Genomic DNA, 20,789 nt, shown 5'->3' with positions numbered 1-20,789 from the left:
CCTGGATACTCCGGAAATGCCAACCCTAGGGCTAGGTTTATAGTAACCTTCCGATTGTGCGATCGTGAGCAATCCAACCGTCCGATCCAGACTAAACTTGCAGGATGTGTATCCTAAACCTTGTAAAGCCTATAGCAACCTTTGGATCGGAATTTAGAGGTCGTGGGCCCTGGAGGCCTGTTTGACCAAGGTTGGGTAGTTTGACCCTGGGTTGATCGTGAGACTCCCGAGGTAGCTTTACCTTCCGAGGAGGATTAAAATGACCATATCGTTAGTTGAGTTGTGTTGATTATGTGGGATTAGGATATTAGTTTATTGTTTTAAACTGGGGGAAATCAGAAATAAATATTATTATTTGTTGTGGGAAAAGAATATATGATTATTAGGTCACACGTGGCGTAGGATTTTCTGGCGTGTTGACAGACCCCATACATGGCTTTGGATTTTCCGGCGTATGGGGAGATTATGTGATGGTTAGGTCACACATGGCGTAGGATTTTCTGGCGTGTTGACAGATCCCATACGTGGCATTGGATTTTTCGGTGTTTGGGGAGATTATGTGATGGTTAGGTCACACGTGATATATGATTTTTCGGCGTGTTGACAGACCCCATACATGGCGTTGGATTTTTCGGTGTATGGGAAGAATATGTGATTGCCAGGTCTCACACGTGGCGTTTGAATATTCCGGCGTGTTAGACATTATGATTATGTTATTAGTTCCTCACACGTGGCGTTGGATTATCCGGTGTGTGATAAAAGATCCGTATACTTGGGTATCGTTATTTTACTACACATGGCGTTGGATCTTCCGGCGTCTAGTAAAATAACAGAGAGATGAATAAAGGATTGTGATACTGTAGTGGAGAAAGAACTATGTGTGGCTTGATCCATCACAAGGGGTACGTAGGCAGCCTAGGATAGTACTCGGTGCAGCCACAGCTAAACATTACTTATGTGGTGTTATTGAGTCTGGTTCTGACCTTGTTGTTGGTCCCGAAGCTCGGTTGAAAACAAGATGCGATTAAATAATTGTTCATACTCCCGTTTGCTGAGGGAGGATTGTGTAAATGTGTTCTGGCCAAAACAAGTATAAAACTCGTTTTGGATTGTTGTACGATTTGGGCTGAGGCCTTAAATTACTTGCGATTGTGTTAGGAGGTTAAAACCTCGTATGACAAGACCACGAATTCCTCGGAACCCGAGATGAATCCTGTGGAATTCCCAACATCACCCCGATGTCAGGCCCATTTTTGAAACTATATCCTCTTTTCCCAAAAAGGAATAAGGCCGAGACTTTCTGCCGGAAATTCAGCAAAGTCTCCCCTGTAAATGGAACATTTCCCAAAACTTCAACCTACATAAAACACAATTTAATATCACCAACCGGCAGCATGCACAAGATAATTTCATGCAATTCGCATAATCGGCCTCCGACCTTCACATAAATGGAAACAGAATCTCCAGCAATGCTCTTAAATCGAAACAAAGAATTAAACAATGCAGACCAGTTAAACTCAAACTCATTTACGAATGCCCACGAAAAATAACATAAATTAACTTCCTAAATTTTAAGCATGCGAGGTTTAACCTCCTAACCCAAACGAATTTGCACCCAAAGTTCAGGACCAACGACAAGGTCCGAACCAACCTCAATAACACAACATAAGTAAATTTTAGACAGCGGCTGCACCCGGGTGGGACCCCAGGCTACCTACGTACCCTCAACCAAGGATCAAGCCACACGTAGTTCTTTCAACAAGAATCCTGGTTCCAATAACATACAAACCATTACAAATTCATACATTCTAGGATTTATTCAATTCCCTTTTTAATTTAAATCACAACTCACCAAACACAATCTTTTTCCAACATCTTTCTAATAATCACATAATCTCCCCATACACCGGAATATCCAACGCCACGTATGGGGCCTGTCAACAAGCCAAAATATCCTACGCCACGTGTGACCTATCATCTCATGTTACATAATCTCCCCATACGCCGAAACTACCGACACCACGTATAGGGCTTGTCCACACGCCGGAAAATCCTACGACACGTGGGACCTCATCATCATATCACAATATCTCCTCATATGCTAGAACTACCAACGCCACGTATGGGGCCTGTCCGCACGCCGGAAAATCCTACGACATGTGGGACCTCATCATCATATCATAAAATCTCCCCATACGCCGGAACTACCAACGCCAAGTTTGGGGTCTATCAACATGCCTGAAAATCCTACGACACGTGTGCTCATCATCATATCACAATATCTCCCCATATGCCGGAACTACCAACGCCACGTATGGGGCCTGTCCGCATGCCGGAAAATCCTACTACACGTGGGACCTCATCATTATATCACATAATCTCCCCATACGTCGGAACTACCAACGCCACGTATGGGGTCCGCAATACACCGGAGGAGAGAGATCGTGGCGAACTTTCGAGTGAAACCGGGCTTTTCTTTCCATTTTTCCGGCGAAATCACGGTGGAGGCAAGGTCCGGGGTTGGAAGAGGACGGCGTCTGCCATTTTGGTACCGCCCGTTAACTTTGGTGGCCGGAAGAGAGCACGGTCGGCCAAACGTGGCCGGCTGTTACACCGCCGCGAGAGAGGAGAGAGAGAGAGAGAAAAAAAGATTTATCAAACCCTTTTTGCCAAAATTACGGTTATGCCATTGAGGGTATTTTGATCGTATATCTCTCGTTACAACTCCGATTCGAGCCCACTACATGTCTACGGACTCACATCGCCGTGCTATATGCAACGGTACAGTCGAAATTCCCAAATTCCTTCCTGGTCAAAAAGTCAACTTTAAACCTAATAAAACATTCTAGGGGCAAAATGGTCTTTTATCAGAATAAATTAATATTTGCCAATTTATTTTGGACTAGGTCATTACATCGTATATTGGATATTTGGGAAGTTAGATGATGGAAATCGCATTTGGCAATCATAATTATGTTTGAGTTTATTATTTGCCTTGGTTAAGGTATTCTTGGCCTTAAGGACTTTGTTGGTAGTCTGGTTAGGGATTATTTGAAGGTCGGAGGCCAATTATGAAACGACCTGATCCAATTTCCACTTTGGAATCCGGTCGAAACCTTTTAAAATCGACACTGGTGACAGTGGGTCAAAAATGACCAAAATGACGAAAACGCTAACACAAATTCGGGCCTTAACTCGTGGTCGCGCCGTAATCAGATGTCGCCACGCATTTCATCGAGGATCAAGCCACACGTAGTTCTCTCCTCTGTTCTTGACCTGCAATCGGTTCGTTAATTTGTAATCGGTTTACTTAACCGTAGAACCTATTCTAGGGCTGACATTTCGGAGTATTCGGGACTCCGTTTTATGATCCGTCAAATACTATACGATCCTGAAATACCTAGATTAACCTACTTGGACCTAACAACGATCCAACGGCTCAAACCTGCTGAACTCAAACTCACATACTAGGCGAGATCCGTTCGGGTTCAAACGGTAATCGAAATAAAATTCACGAATTCCTACGCGCTCGTGACGACCCAAGGATCACTGGGACGAATGGGGTCTCGACCAATCGCCCACGCTGCCGCCACACGCGCCAAAGCGTGGGTGTCCTAAGCGATAACGCCGCCCAAAAAACTCAACAACTAGGCTCAAGACTCCTATCCTGGGTATAACACCCTATTTGGAGTCACTTTTGTTCTGGGACCTACCCCAAAAAGTGGCCGGAAGAGGCTGAAAACGCGATCTCAAAACTGGCCGAGCCCTAGGTTCGAAATTAACCCTCTCACGCTAGAAATTCCTCAAATCCTACTCAACCATCAGCTAGATCATGAAAAATAGCTTAGAAATTCATACCTCACACGACCGGATTGGTGGCCGGAGGAGGGAGAAATTGCTGGCCAAAGTTCATCAAAACCGGTCGGAAATCATGGTTTTTCCGACGGTTCGAGGCGGCAGCGGGAAGGTGGCCGGGCTAGGTCGGCGGAGTGACGCCGGTGGTCCCGGGTCCGGTCCGATGAGTCGGGGTGGCCTGTGGCGGTGGCTGGGAGGAGAGGACCGATCGGACAGAACAGGGGAGGAGATCGCGACGGGAGAGAGAGGAGGGTTTTTAAGAAAAATCCTGATTTCCCAAAATTACCATTTTGCCTTTGAGCGTATTTTGACCGTAATTTCTTCGTTATAATTCCGATTCGAGCATAATACATGTCTACGGACTCGTTTCGTCGCGCTCTACGCAACGGTGTAAGTGAAACAGTCAAATTCTTTCTCGGTCAAAAAGTCAACCTTTTCCTGAATAAAATATTTTAAGGGCATTTTAGTCTTTTCCTCTAATAAATTAATAATTAAATATTAATTTTTGGTTTGGGTTGTTACAATCTTCCCCCCTTATAAAATTTCGTCCTCGAAATTTACTTTCCCTCTAACGGAGGGTAAGGGTACTAAGCCTACTACATTGGTTCTCAAGCTGTCCCTCTAGTATCTGTACTCACTACTTGCCTCTCAATAACTGTATCTATAGGGTAATCAATAAAATCTGAGGACCATACATTTATATCTGAATACCTGAGCTGGCTTAAGGAAATATAAAACTCTGAAAAGATTTGCTAATTTACTGAATTTCGATAGACTTAAAAATCTCTTAACTGATAATCACTAAAACCCTTTTTCCCTTTGAGTATCTGACACTGGCTAATGTTGGGCACAAAAGACTAATTTGCCCTTCTTAATTGTAATTAACTGAAATGCAAGTCACGATTTCTACCAAAATTGCAGTCTCCCAGAACTGAGCATTCCCAAAAATATTCGGCTGTAAAACAAGGATATATATTTATATAACTCATCTGCCAAAGATGCATTAAATCATATCCAAATAATCAAGCATCATAATATTTTGGCCTCAGGCCACAACAATTCAAATAAATCAATCTGCTAATAAAATTCATCCCAACTTCTTGATCAACAAAGATACTCTGGCAATTCAACATGCTAACTTATGCATTCTTATTCATGCATGACTTATCAATTAATAATTCTGCTGAAAAAAAATACTGAATATATATAACTCATCATGTTCTGTAATCCTGGCTGACTCAGAGACATCTGTCAACTCGATCCACAATTCGCTCCCACAACCGATAATCGTAATATTCGTGGGGCAAAATATGCTAGAAATACTTGAACTGTTTAATATCATAACCAACAATAAAAATTACAGTCAACAATTTAAGTAACATAAAATAAGATAAATTAAAGAACCCTGGATGAAAATAAAATGAAATAAACAAACTTTGAATAAACTTGCATCGAACTCATTTAAAATTCATAAGTAACCATGCGTGTATATATATACATATATAGATGTAATGCTTAAGAAAATAATGGTAATCAGATAAAATCCTTCCACCTAGGCGCACTTCATATCCGATCCACACCTCGATATTCCACAATTCCCGTTATCCGTCAATTCCTCTGCAGGTCTCGGTGACACAAAGTCAACCCGAGCCGAATCGCAGACTCGGGGACCGTAGTCACTGATCCGCAAACTAGCAGTCTCGAGACAACCTCTCAATCCGAGCACAACTGGCACCACACGGCCAGCGCCCCGAACTCGTGGGGCAAAATAATCGATCAGTCCCGAACTCGTGGGGCAAAATAACTGCTCAAGGCAACGGGGGGTACCCTCACGGTGGGTTTGAAAGCCATAATCTGCTATTTTCACAACTTTCAATAAATTGGTTTTCAACTGAGCTTAAAATATAATCATATATACATAAATATATACATATATTTATATGTACCAAAATCTGATGAAAACCAAAAAAAATTAAATTTCCTCCTTTTCAACTCCTGAATATATGCATCAACTACTTTATACTCTGACAACACAATGAGTTACCTAAACAAATATAAATAGGTGATAAAGAACAGATAATTAAATACTCACTTTGCTAACTTCAATTCTCGACATAGGTGTGTATATACAATAACATATATAACAAAAAATTTATATGAAAACCTCAACAAATTTTTCAAATCCTTCTGGATATCTGTTTTCCCAATCACACCAATGCAATAAAATAAAATAACAATTGAAATAACAATTGGAAAAAAAACAACCTAATCATTGTCCAGCAATTTCAGAAAATACGGATGCATATGTAATGCAGTTCATGTGAAGTTAACCTAATGCTCGATACCAATTGAAACGACTGATCCAATTTCCACTTTGGAACCGGTCGAAACTGCTTAGAACTAACACTTGGTGACTGTGGGTCAAAATGACCAAAATGACCGTAAAACGCTAACACAAATTCGGGCCCTAACTCGTGGCTGCGTCTAATCAGAGGCTGCCTACGCATTCATCGAGGGATCAAGCCACACGTAGTTCTCTCCTCTGTTCTTGACCGCAATCGTTCGTTAATTTGTAATCGGTTTACTTAACCGTAGAACCTATTCTAGGGTGACATTTCTGAGTATCCGGGACTTCGTTTTACGATCCACAAATACTATACGATCCTCGAAATACCTAGATTAACCTACTTGGACCTAACAATGATCCAACGGCTCAAACCTGGAACCCGAAACTCACATACTAGGCGAGATCCGTTCGGGTTCAAACGGTAATCAAATAAAATCCACGAATTCCTACGCGCTCGTGACGACCCAAGGATCACTCGGGACTGAATGGGTCTCGACCAATCTGCCCATCGCGCCGTCACACGCTGGCCCTAAGCGATAACGCCGCCCAAGAAACTCAACAACTAGGCTCAAGACTCCTATCCTAGGTATAACACCCTATTTGGAGTCACTTTTGTTCTGGGACCTACCCCAAAAAGTGGCCGGAAGAGGCTGAAAACGCGATCTCAAAACCGGTCGAACCCTAGGTTCGAAATTAACCTTCTCACGCTAGAAATTCCTCAAATCCTACTCAACCATCAGCTAGATCATGAAAAATAGCTAGAAATTCATACCTCACACGACCGGATTGGTGGCCGGAGGAGGGAGAAATCGCTGGCCAAAGTTCTGTCAAAAATCGGTCGGAAATCATGGTTTTTCCGACGGTTCGAGGCGGCAGCGGCGGAAGGTGATCGGCTAGGTCGGCGGAGTGACGCCGGTGGTCTGGTCAGTCCGATGGGTCGGGTGGCCTGTGGCGGTGGTTGGGAGGAGAGGACCGATCGGACAGAACAGGGGGAGGAGATCGCGACGGAGAGAGAGAAACGAGGGTTTTAAGAAAAATCCTGATTTCCCAAAATTACCATTTTGCCCTTGAGCGTATTTTGACCGTAATTTCTTCGTTATAATTCCGATTCGAGCCTAATACGTGTCTACGGACTCATTTCGTCGCGCTCTACGCAACGGTGTAAGTGAAACGGTCAAATTCTTTCTCGGTCAAAAAGTCAACCTTTTCCTGAATAAAATATTTTAAGGGCATTTTAGTCTTTTCCTCTAATAAATTAATAATTAAATATTAATTTTTGGTTTGGGTTGTTACAAATTATGTGAATTGCATGAAATTATCTTATGCATGCTACCAGTTGGTGATATTAAATGTGCTTTATCCATGTTAAAATTTTTGGGAAATGTTCAATTTATAGGAGACTCTGCCAAAATTTTGGTAGAAAGTCTCGGCCTTTAGTAGTGGGCCCGACATTGGTGTGATGTCGGAATTTCCACAGGATTCATTCTAGGTTCAGAGGAATTCGGTCCTCACAGTCACTTTCGATAAAATACTAGGTTGTCGATTTCAAAAAGAAAAAGGATACTAGGTTGTCTCTCTTGCACGATATATCCTAAACTTTGCTGTGTATTTTTTATTCAAATAAACAAGAGAAAAAAAAAGGGAGCTTTAGTTTTCATGTACAATATAGTTTACTATTTAGGTAAACAGGAACTCAATTTTAGCTAATTAGGATAAAGCCAAAAGCCAAAATATAGTACATGCTTTTACCAAAATATAATTAAAGAACATTAAAATTACAACAGATGCCATTATGTGATTTTCAAATTTCAATCTTTAGTTTCAAATTTACAAAACATGCCATTATCCCATTCGTGGGACTGACTATTCGTCTTCACTCTTGTATCAACATTGTGCAATTCAAATAGTTGTTCTTGACTCTTCAAAATAGCAATTACTTCTTGTAATTCTACAGTCTCTAGACTTTTAGTGTTTTCAATCACCAAACAAATAGGATCATATATCTTGCTAAGACTAATCAAAACTTGTTGAACGAGCCTCTCATTCAAGAGAATTTCACCAAATGTTTTCATTTGATTAATCAGATCATTCAGTCTAGTAAGCTAAGCAGACAAGGACTCATTATCATGCATTCTAGTATATTCAAATTCGCGTATGAGATTTTGGAGTTTTACCGATCTAACAAGATCTCCACCATGGTATTCTCCATATAATTGTTCCCAAGCTACTTTGGCAGAATCTGCGTTGGCGATGTGTGGGAAAATTTGATCGGAGACTGCATTTTGTATGATACCCAAAGCTTTTGCATCCTTTATGAGAATTGCAGCTATCTTCTCATCTTCTTCTTCTTCTGAGGTTTCCTCAGATGCATTCTTCTTCTTCTTCGAATTAGAGATTGTAATCCCATTCTCTACCAGATTCCATAGCCCATATCATTTGAATATGATCACCATCTTAATCCTCTAGAAGCCATAGTTCTCACAGGAGAAAATCGGAGTTCTCACCTCTGAGCTTCCAGATCCGGCCATTTATAGTATCAAATTTACTTAAAAACAAGCTATTTTCAGATTTAAAAGTAATCGAGCTCAAGCAGCCTCGTGAGCCTTGAACGAGCTTCAAAATACCCCGATCGTTTTCCTTCACAGTTTGAACACCCAGATTCAGATGATTGAACCTGGCTCTTAGGCCATGTTAGTGTTTTTGAGTGTGTGAACTGAGGATGACAAAGGAGAGAAGAAGAGAGAAAATCAAAGAATGACAAAACTGCTCTACTATACGTGTAGCAGAGGAATGTTCATACTAATTCAGTCTCTATCTCACGAACTTGGAGTGAGAAATATATCCGTTAGGCACAGTAGCTGGATCCCTTACATCACAAGGTGAGATGACATATGTGAACCTTCTATTGAACCCTGAACGTTACACTGGCTATATTGGTCCATCACCGAGAAGGATATGGGATGCTGTGTATTCTGAAAATTGCCTGAAATGTGAGTTCAACCTTTTCTTATATCTTTGTGGACAATTTGACTGCTCGTAACATTTTATGTTTAAAATGTTTTATATCTTACTTTCATATTGAGGTTATCTATCGCCACCCAACTCCTACAATAGGGGTTAATGAGACACTTAAATCTGAGGCTAGGTTGCATATCAATATGTTTTACTCAATGTTTTTGTTTGTTATTCTGCAGTTTCATCTCAGGACATTTGCCAGAGAAAAAGTGTTATACAAATTAATATCTGGTCTTCACTCCTCAATTTCGATCCACATAGCTGCTGATTATCTTCTTGATAAGACTACTAATCTGGTTCTCCTTCCGCCTCATATCATGTGACTATTTTTCTTTCCCCTGTGCGCTTTAATTTCTTTTCTAAATGATGCAATGAGTAGTTACCAATGAAAGTAGAAAGTTTAAAAGCTTTCTGCCATACTAGTGTTGATTATCTGTAACCTGTGCATTGGTCATCCATTAGTGGGTTGGATAATAACACTTCTTGAAATTTGAAAAAAAACCTTTTTATTCTTGTGTGAGTTTAGATGCGCTTTAGTACGTTGGGTGCAAGTTTTTGTTAACCCTTGTGCTTAGCAGTGGACTGCAGTCCAATACAAGAGTATCATTAGTGAGAAATTGATGACCAAGTCCTGATGTGGGCCTCAGGAAAGTTTGTTTTTTTAACTCTTTAAAGATGATTTGACCAAAGATTTCATCCAAATTAAAGTAGCACTCAGTAAGTGTATGTTAGCTACTGTCTTGTTTGGTACTCGATTTTTTCAATCCCAATTGGGTGGACTTCATTGGAACCTAACCTACACTTTGGGGTAAGTGCATTCCATGTTTTCCCTTAACTACTGAGCAAATGAGCAGACCCTCAACTTTTTTTCTTCTTCTCTGATGTATGTTTTATATCCACAAAGATCAGAGAATTAAAATTTATTCATCAAGAGCGGTGAGCACATATTGAATGATCTAGAATTGATAATTGGATGGTTCATGCACGTAATTTGTGAACTAGAAGAACTACCCTGTCTTTACTTAAGATGCGCAGCATTTGACCTTCCTGCATACAAATTTCAGTGGGGTCAAAATCTGGAGCCGATGCATGATCGCGTTTTGAAATATCCTGATCGTGTCCAAAATTTGTACTTCACATTCCTCTTTGTTCTCCGTGCAGTGACTAAAGTAAGTATGCTTTTGCATGCCCTTCCTTGCTTTGACAACCCAAATTCCAATTCTTACCGCTAAACTGCATCGATTGTTGTTGGTGAGTTCTTAAATGTTTTTAGGCAACAGATTACTTGGAGCAGCTGAGTATGACACTGGTAATCATGAGGAAGACCTGAAAACGCAGTCTTTGATGACAACATCGGTTGAATAGTACCGATTCCAATTTGAGTGTGAGGTGGAAATCGGACTCAGTCTGGACCGCGTCCACCCTAATTTTAACCATAACTTAACACTGCTATGTTATGTAAAACAAAAAATTTGGGCCAAAGCATCTGATGTCAAAGGGAAAATGCACAAGTCGTTTGAGTAATACTTCGGAAGAACTATAACCCTCCGTTTGGATGAGGGAAAATAACTTGCAATTTAACTTCCTTTGTTTCTCAACTTAAGCGCGGAATTTATGAAATGACGTGTGGAAAAAATCGTGGAAATTGGAGCATCAAATTCTTGAGTTTAATTTTCACCAAAATATGTGTCATTTTACAATTTCAGTAGTGTCATTTACAAAATTCGACATACATAACTCCAAAAAGTGAAATCATCAATTGACAATTATTGAAATGATGGAAATCTAAATTATGTCATTTTAGAATTCTATGTAATTTTCAATTCATTCATCCAAATAGAGGGTAAAGAAATGTAAAACAAGAAAAGCACAATAAACAAAAGTTCACATAACTTATGAATTGAAATCAAAAGGCAGAGAATGGTGAAACATTCAAAATACTAGAAAATGTCATTGGTTAATTCAAACATTAAGAATTGAAATTATTAATTAAATGAGGATAATATGGTAAATTCACATTTTTTTTCTTCATATTTAAAAAAAATAAAAATAAAAACAAAATTAGATAATAAGTCCTATTTTTATGGAACATAATTACCCATGTTATTTTTTCTTAATTCTAAAAATAAAATAAAAATAAAAAAGAAAACCGCATGTGCCAATGGGCTAGTATATATAAAGCAAAAGGTGGAGAATGGTTACATTCAAAATGCTAGAAAATGCCTTTGATTAATGCAAACATCAAGAATTGAAATTATTAATTAAATGAGGATAATATGGTAAATTCACATTTTTTCATATTTAAAAAAAAATTAAAAAAAAAATCATATAATGGATCATATTTTTATGGAACACTGCTACCCATTATTTTTTTTAATTCAAATTTAAAAATTATAAAAATAAACATAAAAACTTCTTGCAGTACAGTATGCGACGAGAGGCTAGTGATCGAAAACTAGTAAGAAACACTTAATAAAACTAATCAGAAAACAAAAACACAAAAACCAAAAAGACTTATAAGTTACACTTTACACCTGAGCGGTTGTTTCTCCGATATGTAGTCCAAATCACGTGCACCGAAACAAGTGCCAACCCGAGCCAACCAATTACTTTGAGAACAGATCAAACGGAGGTTGACCAAGAAAGGGGTTTTTTCTAAGTGTAAGCATTCTGAGGCGTTTGGCGTCATTGCTATCGTGGCGAGAAAATGCCCAAAGATCCTCCGATGGAATAATGAATGAGATTTTCAGTGTGGCTATTTCGATTGATGAGATACGTATTGGATTTGATTCGTTATAGATTGCAATAATTGTGAGTATAAAGGTTACCGTTGAAAAACTGAAATACTTTGAAAAATGTATCTTCCGATAGAACTGGATTTTCGCCGCTTTTAAATCCACCCGGAGGAGTTAAAGCTGCTGCAAAGTGACGGTTGCGATAAGCGTCGTCACCACTAGTTTGGCATCTCGTCTTTTCAAGGCTTGATTGGAAGTAGAATGCGGGCTTCGCTTCTTGTGTTCAATGGCCGATGTGCCGGGCGTATCCTTCTCTGAAGTTTCCGGTTTGTTGAAATCATGGCTGATTTTTTGTTGGAAAAATGGACCACCTACGCAGGACCCCAACTGGTGCAAAACCGGACTGTCAATAGTTCCCTAAACAATACACAGAGAGAGATAGAGTAAACTTGTCAAAGATTATTAATAGATCCTTTTCAAAACAGGAAAAAGAAAAATAATAGATCAATTTCAATTCCAATAACATTATTTTTTTAATTTGTCCGAAGTTGATCCACATTCAAACCATTTCAAACTAAATACAAGTTTATGACTCCTTAAAACGTGATTAGAGCATCCTTATGCTTTGTTTTGTTAGTGATTCTTAAACTTTATTTTGGTGCAAATTAGTCCCTTTAGAGCATCTCCACCCACAAGGGCTAAGTCTAGGGTAAGGGCAAGCAAGGGCTGCCACTATTCACGTGAATAGTGTTAGCCTTGCAATTTGTGGTTCCACCCATGAGGGCTAAGTCTAGGGCAAGTCTAAGGCAATTACTATTCACTTAAATTTATTTTTTATTTTTTATTCTTAAACCATTGATTTTGATAAGCTTTTCGGATAAGATTTTCAATTCCCAAGTGTTAATATTTATCGTAAAATCCTCACCTAAAAATCAAGATAACATTTTTGGATAAAATTTTGAAATTAAATTGGTGTGGAAAGTGAATAATATTGGTAGGTATGTATAGAAAAAATTTCCAGAATTTTTTGATATTTTTTTTAAAATTTTTTGATATTTTTTTCAATTTTTTTAGCCAAAAATTGGACAACCATTGGATTGTGCAAGATTTTTTGATCGGAGGCTCTGAATAGCCACATGGCTTGTAATCATTGGGCAATGTGGGCTGGTGGGTCCAATAAAAAAATTTGAAAATCACTTGACGCTTATCCGACTTCAGAGTGAGTTTTGGTGCCCAAGCAAGATTAGCTCAGGGCTTGCCTGGTGGGACCCACCATTTGCCCGGCTCATTGTCTGGAGCTGGAAATGGGCTGCTGGGGGCCTTTTGCCCAGGTTTGGTGCAGCGGTGGACATGCTCTTATATGCAAGGATCAAAATACTGAGCTATACTTCTGACCAAAGTAACCCAAAAAAAAAACCACTGTTTATTTCTTATATAAATTTTTATGTGTGTGTGCACCTGTATTGTGTACACTGTTCGTCACTATTTTGACCAAGAAAAATATAAATGGCTTTTGAGAACTTTTTATTGACAGCAGCCTTGTCCACTCTATGGTCGGCCGTCAAAATGGAGATAATTTCTACTTTCTTGTTAATAACAGCGACATGCAAAGGAGTGTTTCCGTCTTCATCAGCTTCATTAATAAGTCCCGCAAGTTTAGGCATCCTTAATATGTACTTAACCACCTTGCTTTGTCCACCTAAAATTGCAGAATGAAGAACCGTTTGACCTTTTGAATTAAGCAAATCGCAAGTATCAGAAGATGTTGCAAAAAGGAGATTGTGGTTTGTATAAGAAGATGTTGTGCTTCTTTGTTTGGGACAATTTTCATATAGTTTGTTTGAGCATCTAAAATTCCTAAGAAAGTTGTTGTGCATATATTTGAGATAAATCATCAAGTGTTCCATGTTTACTTGGTGATTTATCAAACACTTTAACCATTCATATTGCATTCATTTGCATTGATCGATGACTCATGTGGTTGAGGGCACTAAGACCGTGGTGACGGTTTTCCTCTGGCGAGCTTGAAGCAATCGTGGTCGTGATTGCGTTCAATATAAGGAATGTTGAAGATCATCCCGTGACAGAAGCTGAGTTACAAAGAAGTCGGTAAACATTATCTAGAATGTGTCTAGGATAAGTGTGTGAGTACTTCTTGTAATCATCTTTCTATAGTGGATTTGCCTTGGACTGTCAGGTCCCGTGGATTTTCCACAGAGGTGGGGTTTTACCACGTAAAATAACTTCGTGTTTTTATCTGTTTTTACGTTCTGTACTGTAGAGGATTGATACATCTTATCAATCCCTTTGGTGTGGTTTTATATATTATTGTATTACTCTTCACTACTCAAAACGCAGACTTTACTCTTTCACTCTTTTAGTGTTTTAAGCCATCCTATAGATATTTTCAGAAGCCTCTCGCTGCTGCGTGGTTAAGCATAGAAGATAAGACATCATTGACAATTATGAATAGATATGGAGATATAGGGTCCCCTTGGCGAATTCCCCTTGACGGCTTGAAACCACCCTCTGTCTTTCCATTGATTATCACATAGAACTCCACTAAAGAAACACAGTTCATCACCTTTTGCACCCAAGTCTCTTCAAAACCCATTTTCAACAACACTGCCTGGAGGAAATCCCACTCGATTCTATCGTAAGCTTTATTCATATCTAGCTTCAGCCCCATTTCAAAAATTCTAATAGCTCTTCTAATCTTCAGAGAGTGAAAGGCCTTAAGTGCAATAAAAATATTATCTTGAACTTGCCTTCCAGGAATAAATGCACATTGTTGGGGAGAAATGATTGCATTTAAGTAGGGCTGAAGGTGATTAGCGAGAATCTTCGAGATTACCCTAACCAACTTTGGGCTCAGAACCTTTGGAACAAGAGCAATCTCTGTTACATTCATAACAGAAATATTTTTGTTCTCTGAGAAAAATCTTTTAACCAGCCCACACATATCCTCCCCAATAATGCTCCAATACTTTTGGTAAAAGATACTGGAGAAACCATCAGGCCCTGGGGATTTTAGGACCCCATTTGAAAAACAACATGTCTAATGTCCTCATAATTTATTGGGGCCTTCAAGCTTGAATTAATATCCTTTGTGATGATTGGAGAGACAAATGATAAGATATCACCCCACTCTCTTTGACCTTCAGAAGTAAACAAATTTTGCAAGTTAGTGTTACGAACCTGAGCATTGTTACACTCCCAGTCTCCATTTTGGTTTTTTATCCGGGCAATCTGATTTCTCCTCTTTTTATGAACCGTACTATTGTGGAAAAAGGTTGTATTTGCATCTCCTTCTTTGAGCCACTTGGTTTTCGCCCTCTGCTTCCAATACAATTCCTCATGCCTCCAAACATCATTGAGCTTGTTCCTTACTTGCCCAATTTCCCCATAGTTTGCATCCCAATTCAGCTGAAGTTGATCAAGCTCTACCAACAAGGAATTTGCAATTTTTCGATTATTTAAGAATTTCCCATCACTCCACTTTTGCAAATCCACACGACACCCCTTAATTTTCCTTCCCCACACATGCATTCTAGTTCCATGAAATTTCCTACGCCAGCTTCTGTCAATCACTTCTCTACACTCCGGATCAGAAGTCCAAGAAGCCTCAAACTTAAAAGGCTTACAACCTCTTCTTATTCGAGATTCTGTCTCCACAAGAATGGGACAATGGTCAGAGCCCATGACAGGCAGATGAGTAATGGAAGAATTTGGCCACTCTTCTTGCCATTGGGTATTAATTATAATAATATGATCTCCTTAATGTTACTCTCAAAAATCAATATATCAATTCATTAATTCATTACTCTAAAATGTCCCTTTTATCTACTTCTTTGTTTTGTATGGTTTCCCGCTTGAACATAGAATCCATTGCATGCGTACTGTCAATGAGCTGTACATTTCTAATTAGTCTAAGTCAATTATTTGATTCTGCAAGATTATAGGAACATAATTACTTTCCTAGAATAGTTTCCTAGGCTCTATATATATAACCTTCCTATTGTTATATATCAATATGAATGAAATATTATTTTTTACCCAATTTGATATGGTACCAGAGCAGTCGATCATGACTGTCTCTTGACCTAACCCTAGCAATCGCTTGCGCAACAGCATCCGTCAACAAACCCAGCACCAGAAAATCACTCAATCGTTCCCTTGCCTTCTTTTTCCCAAAACCTCTATTTCTTATTGCAAACCAGCCTAAATTCCATCTATATTCCATCAGTTTGTCTTATTGTCCTCCTTCGTCAAATCCGTTTGTCAAACCAGCCTGTATTTCATCTCACAACCCAGCACCAGTCTGTCAAACTAGTTTGTCACGGCATTCAACAAATATTCAAATCTCACAAACCAACTCAAATCACCTTTTTCCTTCGACCCAATATTTTTGTGTCCTTTTCTCATAAGTTACCTAGAGTAACGTTTACAGTTTTCTTTTTGCCTCTTTTTTCTCTCATCACTTGTAAGCCAATATCATGGCCAACGATGATGGGTCAGCAAACACCAATCAATCCTTGGTGTCAGGAGGCTCCAAAACTGCCACACAAATCGTCACTTTGTAGAGTGACACCTCCAACTTTTCCGCAGGCATCAAATTCTTGAGTTTAATTTCCACCAAAATATGTGTCATTTCACAATTTCCATAGTGTCATTTAAAAAATTCGACATACATAACTCCAAATAGTGAAATCATCAATTAACAATTATTGAAATGATGGAAATCTAAATTCTGTCCTTTTAAAATTCTATGTAATTTTCAATTCATTCATCCAAATGGAGGGTAAAGAAATGTAAAACTATAAAAGCACAATAAATAAAAGTTCACATAACTTTTATATATATATATATATATATATAAATCAAAGGTGTAGAATGATGAAACATTCAAAATGCTAGAAAATTCCTTTGATTAATGCAAACATTATGAATTGAAATTATTAATTAAATGAGGATAATATGGTAAATTCATATTTTTTCATATTTAAAAAAATTTATTAAATTTTTAAAAAAAATCATATAATGGATCCTATTTTTAAGGAACACAACTATGTGAATATCTTTTTTATTTCAAATTTAAAAATTATAAAAATAAACATAAAAGCTTCTTTCAGGCATAGAAGTGCGTGCGGAGAGGCTAGTGATCAGAAAACTAATAAGAAACACTTAGTGCCAGTTTGACATTGTTTATTTGGGGTGATAAGTGATTTTTAAAAAAAAAATTGAGAAGCCCAACCCGTTTGGTAAACTGTGAGAAAATCACTTATTGTTAAAAATTGTTGTGAGAGAAAGCTATAAGAGAAATCAGCTAATGAGGTGATTTCATTTTCTGATTATGCTGGAATCGGTTTCGAAGAGGCGCTGTGTTTAATGATTATGCGGCAATTATATCAATACCAACAACACTTTTAACAAAAATTTTACCAAACGCCAAACTGCTTTCTCTCACAGCTGATTTCTCTCACAACAAATCTGACAGAGATTATTTTCACAACACAGTAATGCCAAACTAGCCCTTAATAAAACTAATTAGAAAACAAAAACACAAAAACCAAAAAGACTTATAAGTTACACGATTGACAGCCCTGCCGGTTGTTTCCCCCTCAATTTTCGATGCATAGTCCAAAGCACGTGCATCGAAACAAGTGTCACCCCAAACCCACCAATTACATTGAGAACAATATCCAAAGGAGGTTCACCTGTAAAGGGTTTTGTTCTAATTGAAAGCATTCTGCGGCGTGTGGGCGTCACTGCCAATGTGGCCGTGAAAAATGCTACCAGCAACCCTCCGATGGAATACCGAATGAGACTTTCAGGTGTGGCTATTTCGATTGACGAGATACGTATTGGATTTGATTCGTTATAGATTGCAATAATTGCGAGCATAAAGCTTAACTGGTTGAAAAGCTGAAATACTTTGAAAAATGTGTCATCCGATAGAACTGACTTTCCGTCGCTTTTAAATCCACCCGGAGGGGTTAAAGCTGCTGCAAAAGTGACGGTTGCGATAAGCGTCGTCACCACTAGTTTGGTATCTCGTCTTTTCAAGGCCTGATTGGAAGCAGATTGCGGGCTTCGCCTCTTGTGTAAAATGGCCGATGTGCCGGGCGTATCCTTCTCTGAAGTTTCTGGTTTGTTGAAATCATGGCTGATTTTTTGTTGGAAAAATGGACCACCTACGCAGGACCCCAACTGGTGCAAAACCGGACTGTCAATAGTTCCCTAAACAATACACAGAGAGAGATAGAGTAAACTTGTCAAAGATTATTAATAGATCCTTTTCAAAACAGAAAAAAGAAAAATAATAGATCAATTTCAATTCCAATAACATTATTTGTACTGTGTGTGTGCACCTGTTTTGCGTACCTGTTCGTCACTATTTTGACCAAGAAAAATATCAATGGCTTTTGAGAACTTTTTATTGACAGCAGCCTTGTCCACTCTATGGTCGGCCGTCAAAATGGAGATAATTTCTACTTTCTTGTTAATAACAGCGATATGCAAAGGAGTGTTTCCGTCTTCATCAGCTTCATTAATAAGTCCCGTAAGTTTAGGCGTCCTTAATATGTACTTAACCACCTTGCTTTGTCCACCTAAAATTGCAGAATGAAGAACCGTTTGACCTTTTGAATTAAGCAAATCGCAAGTATCAGGTTGATAGTGAAATAACACTTCCATCACTTTGGTGTGGCCTGCATAGGCTGCAACATGGAGAGCTGACATTTTTGATGATAAGTCCATGATATAAGAAGCAGAACTATCAGATTCCATCAGTAGTTGAGTAGCTTCAACGTTCCCTGTGAATGCTGCGTAGTGCAAGGCAGTCCATCCAATAGCATCAACTTCTTTGATTAGGTCACGGTTTTTGGACACCATAATCTCGACAACGCCTACCATGTTGACATAGGAAAAGCTAAAGAGGTGAGAAGTAGCGAAAATTTCTACCGAAATAAAATTATAAAATGAACACATTTCATCATGTGATGTCATGTTCATGTACCTTTGTCTTTCAGTTGTTCTTGAGTCACTGCAGCATGCAAAGCTGTCACTCCATTAGTCCCCAGGAAAGAAGGAGAAACGCCAGACTCATATGCCTTTAGAATACTATGAACAATGCTTGGAGTGCCTTTTCTAACAGCTAGGAACAAGGGCGACTCATTTGCGTTATTAGTGAAACAACACAATTGAGGATCGGCTTCCATTAACCGAGTCACAACTTCATCGTGATTGTATCGAACAGCAAGATGCAATGTTGTGTCGTTATCCGAGTTTTTCACTCGGAGTAACTTGTTTTGAGATTCACCATCAGCTGGTCCGCTCTCCTCGTCACCTCTTTCCATGTGATGAAGCGTTATCCTTGCATGTTCAATGAGGAACTCAACTACTTCAACACATCCTACTTTGGCAGCAACGTGCAGTGGAGTGTCACCCTTCTTGTTGGTCGCCCAAAACAGTGAAGATCCATATTCAAGTGGGATGTCATTGAAGAATTTTATTTGCTTGAATTCAGCTGCAATGTGAAGAACATTGTTGTCTTTGGGTGTTTTCTTATAAAGAACATCTGGTAATTCATCACCATCTTTAATCCTTCTGAACAAACCCACATCGCCGGATGTTGCCGCCTCATATACCAAACGATCCATGGCTTTGAACTCTCTGAAACTTGCTTAATGTAGCACAGAAGCAGCAATGCCTTGAAGAGGATTGTGTTGTGAACCGTGCTTAGCATTCGAGGCATAAATAATTCTGAACAGGCTTGTGCTAATTACCCGTCACAAGCAAAGTCCCTTTTGGCGCCGTGGATTAGTCAATAAAGGTTCTCGATCAGGCCCCTAGTTTTGGCTTAAGGTACATATTATATATTTAGTTGTTGCTATATGTTTTGTCTTTGTTCACTGCAGTCAATCTTTATATATACTTACTGTTTAATACCCTAGGCCGCCCCTATGTCTAATTAGGGATGATGATACTTCAATGCATTCATTTGAATAAATAAAGACCCTCACGAGAGCAAGTACATGGCCTCAAGCGCGCAGCCACCATTCGCTGCTAAAAACGTTGATGGAATCGTGAGAAATTGAGTGTATATTCAAGTTGAACGATGTAACTTCTGATTTAATGTCTAAGAAAAACTCAAAACTAATTTAAAATAGATGGAACGAGCTTCATTTGCTATGTGTGTACAAATAAGGAGTCAAAGATGGACAAGTCTTCAAATTGGCAACTAGCTTTTGGTATGGTTTGATTCTCTTTCCAAATTGGCAAGTTGGCAAGTTGGCAACTAGATCCTAATCTCATCTCCTCCGTTGGTTTAAAAAATCTTTAAATGCTTTACATGGTTTTTGAAGACTGAATTATCTTTTTATTACTTACACCAAATAAACAATAAACAAACAGTATTTAGTAGACTTATTTTTGTAGACTTCTTTAAATGCTCAAGTCGTTGGCTCGTTTCTGTGTACGGACTCATATTGTGTATGGACTTGAGTCCTCTTCTGTATTAAACTTAATACTTAATTATCTACGTTGACTGACTACAAGGAAAAGATACAAGAGATCTAAAAGTGCTAGCTAGACTTGGATGTGGAGCCAATAAAGGAGAACCAGGAAGAAAGATTTACGCACCAAAGCCTGTAAATTTTCAAACTTCTTAATCGAGTTGCTTCTTTTCGATATGGGAGTGCCTATATTAAATCAACCATTCTAGGGGGATACTCGTTTATATCTCCATTGAAAAGCAAATATATATATATATATATATATATTAAAAAATTTATATTAGTTATTCTAGAAGAGAAGGATATGAGGGAAGATGGTGC

General features: G+C 38.7%; 1 protein-coding gene across 1 annotated transcript; it reads right to left on the bottom strand.

The window, feature by feature from the left end:
• Window positions 1-17,513: 17,513 nt before the first annotated feature.
• LOC148918733 (protein ACCELERATED CELL DEATH 6-like) lies at window positions 17,514-19,734 on the bottom strand. The gene is made up of 3 exons (XM_089047728.1): window positions 18,971-19,734; window positions 18,337-18,860; window positions 17,514-18,192 (listed from the first exon to the last, which is right to left on the bottom strand). The coding sequence occupies exons 1-3, from the start codon at window positions 19,611-19,613 to the stop codon at window positions 17,539-17,541; spliced, it is 1,821 nt and encodes a 606-aa protein (XP_088903854.1). The 5' UTR covers window positions 19,614-19,734; the 3' UTR covers window positions 17,514-17,538.
• Between the last annotated feature and the right edge of the window lie 1,055 nt (window positions 19,735-20,789).

The sequence above is a fragment of the Prunus mume genome, linkage group LG3 (genome assembly GCF_029339155.1).
Source record: "Prunus mume cultivar Tortuosa linkage group LG3, ASM2933915v1, whole genome shotgun sequence".
In the NCBI taxonomy this organism is placed as follows: domain Eukaryota; kingdom Viridiplantae; phylum Streptophyta; class Magnoliopsida; order Rosales; family Rosaceae; genus Prunus; species Prunus mume.
The sequence above is the reverse complement of the archived record's forward strand: the minus strand, read 5'-3'. Positions and strand labels throughout refer to the sequence as shown.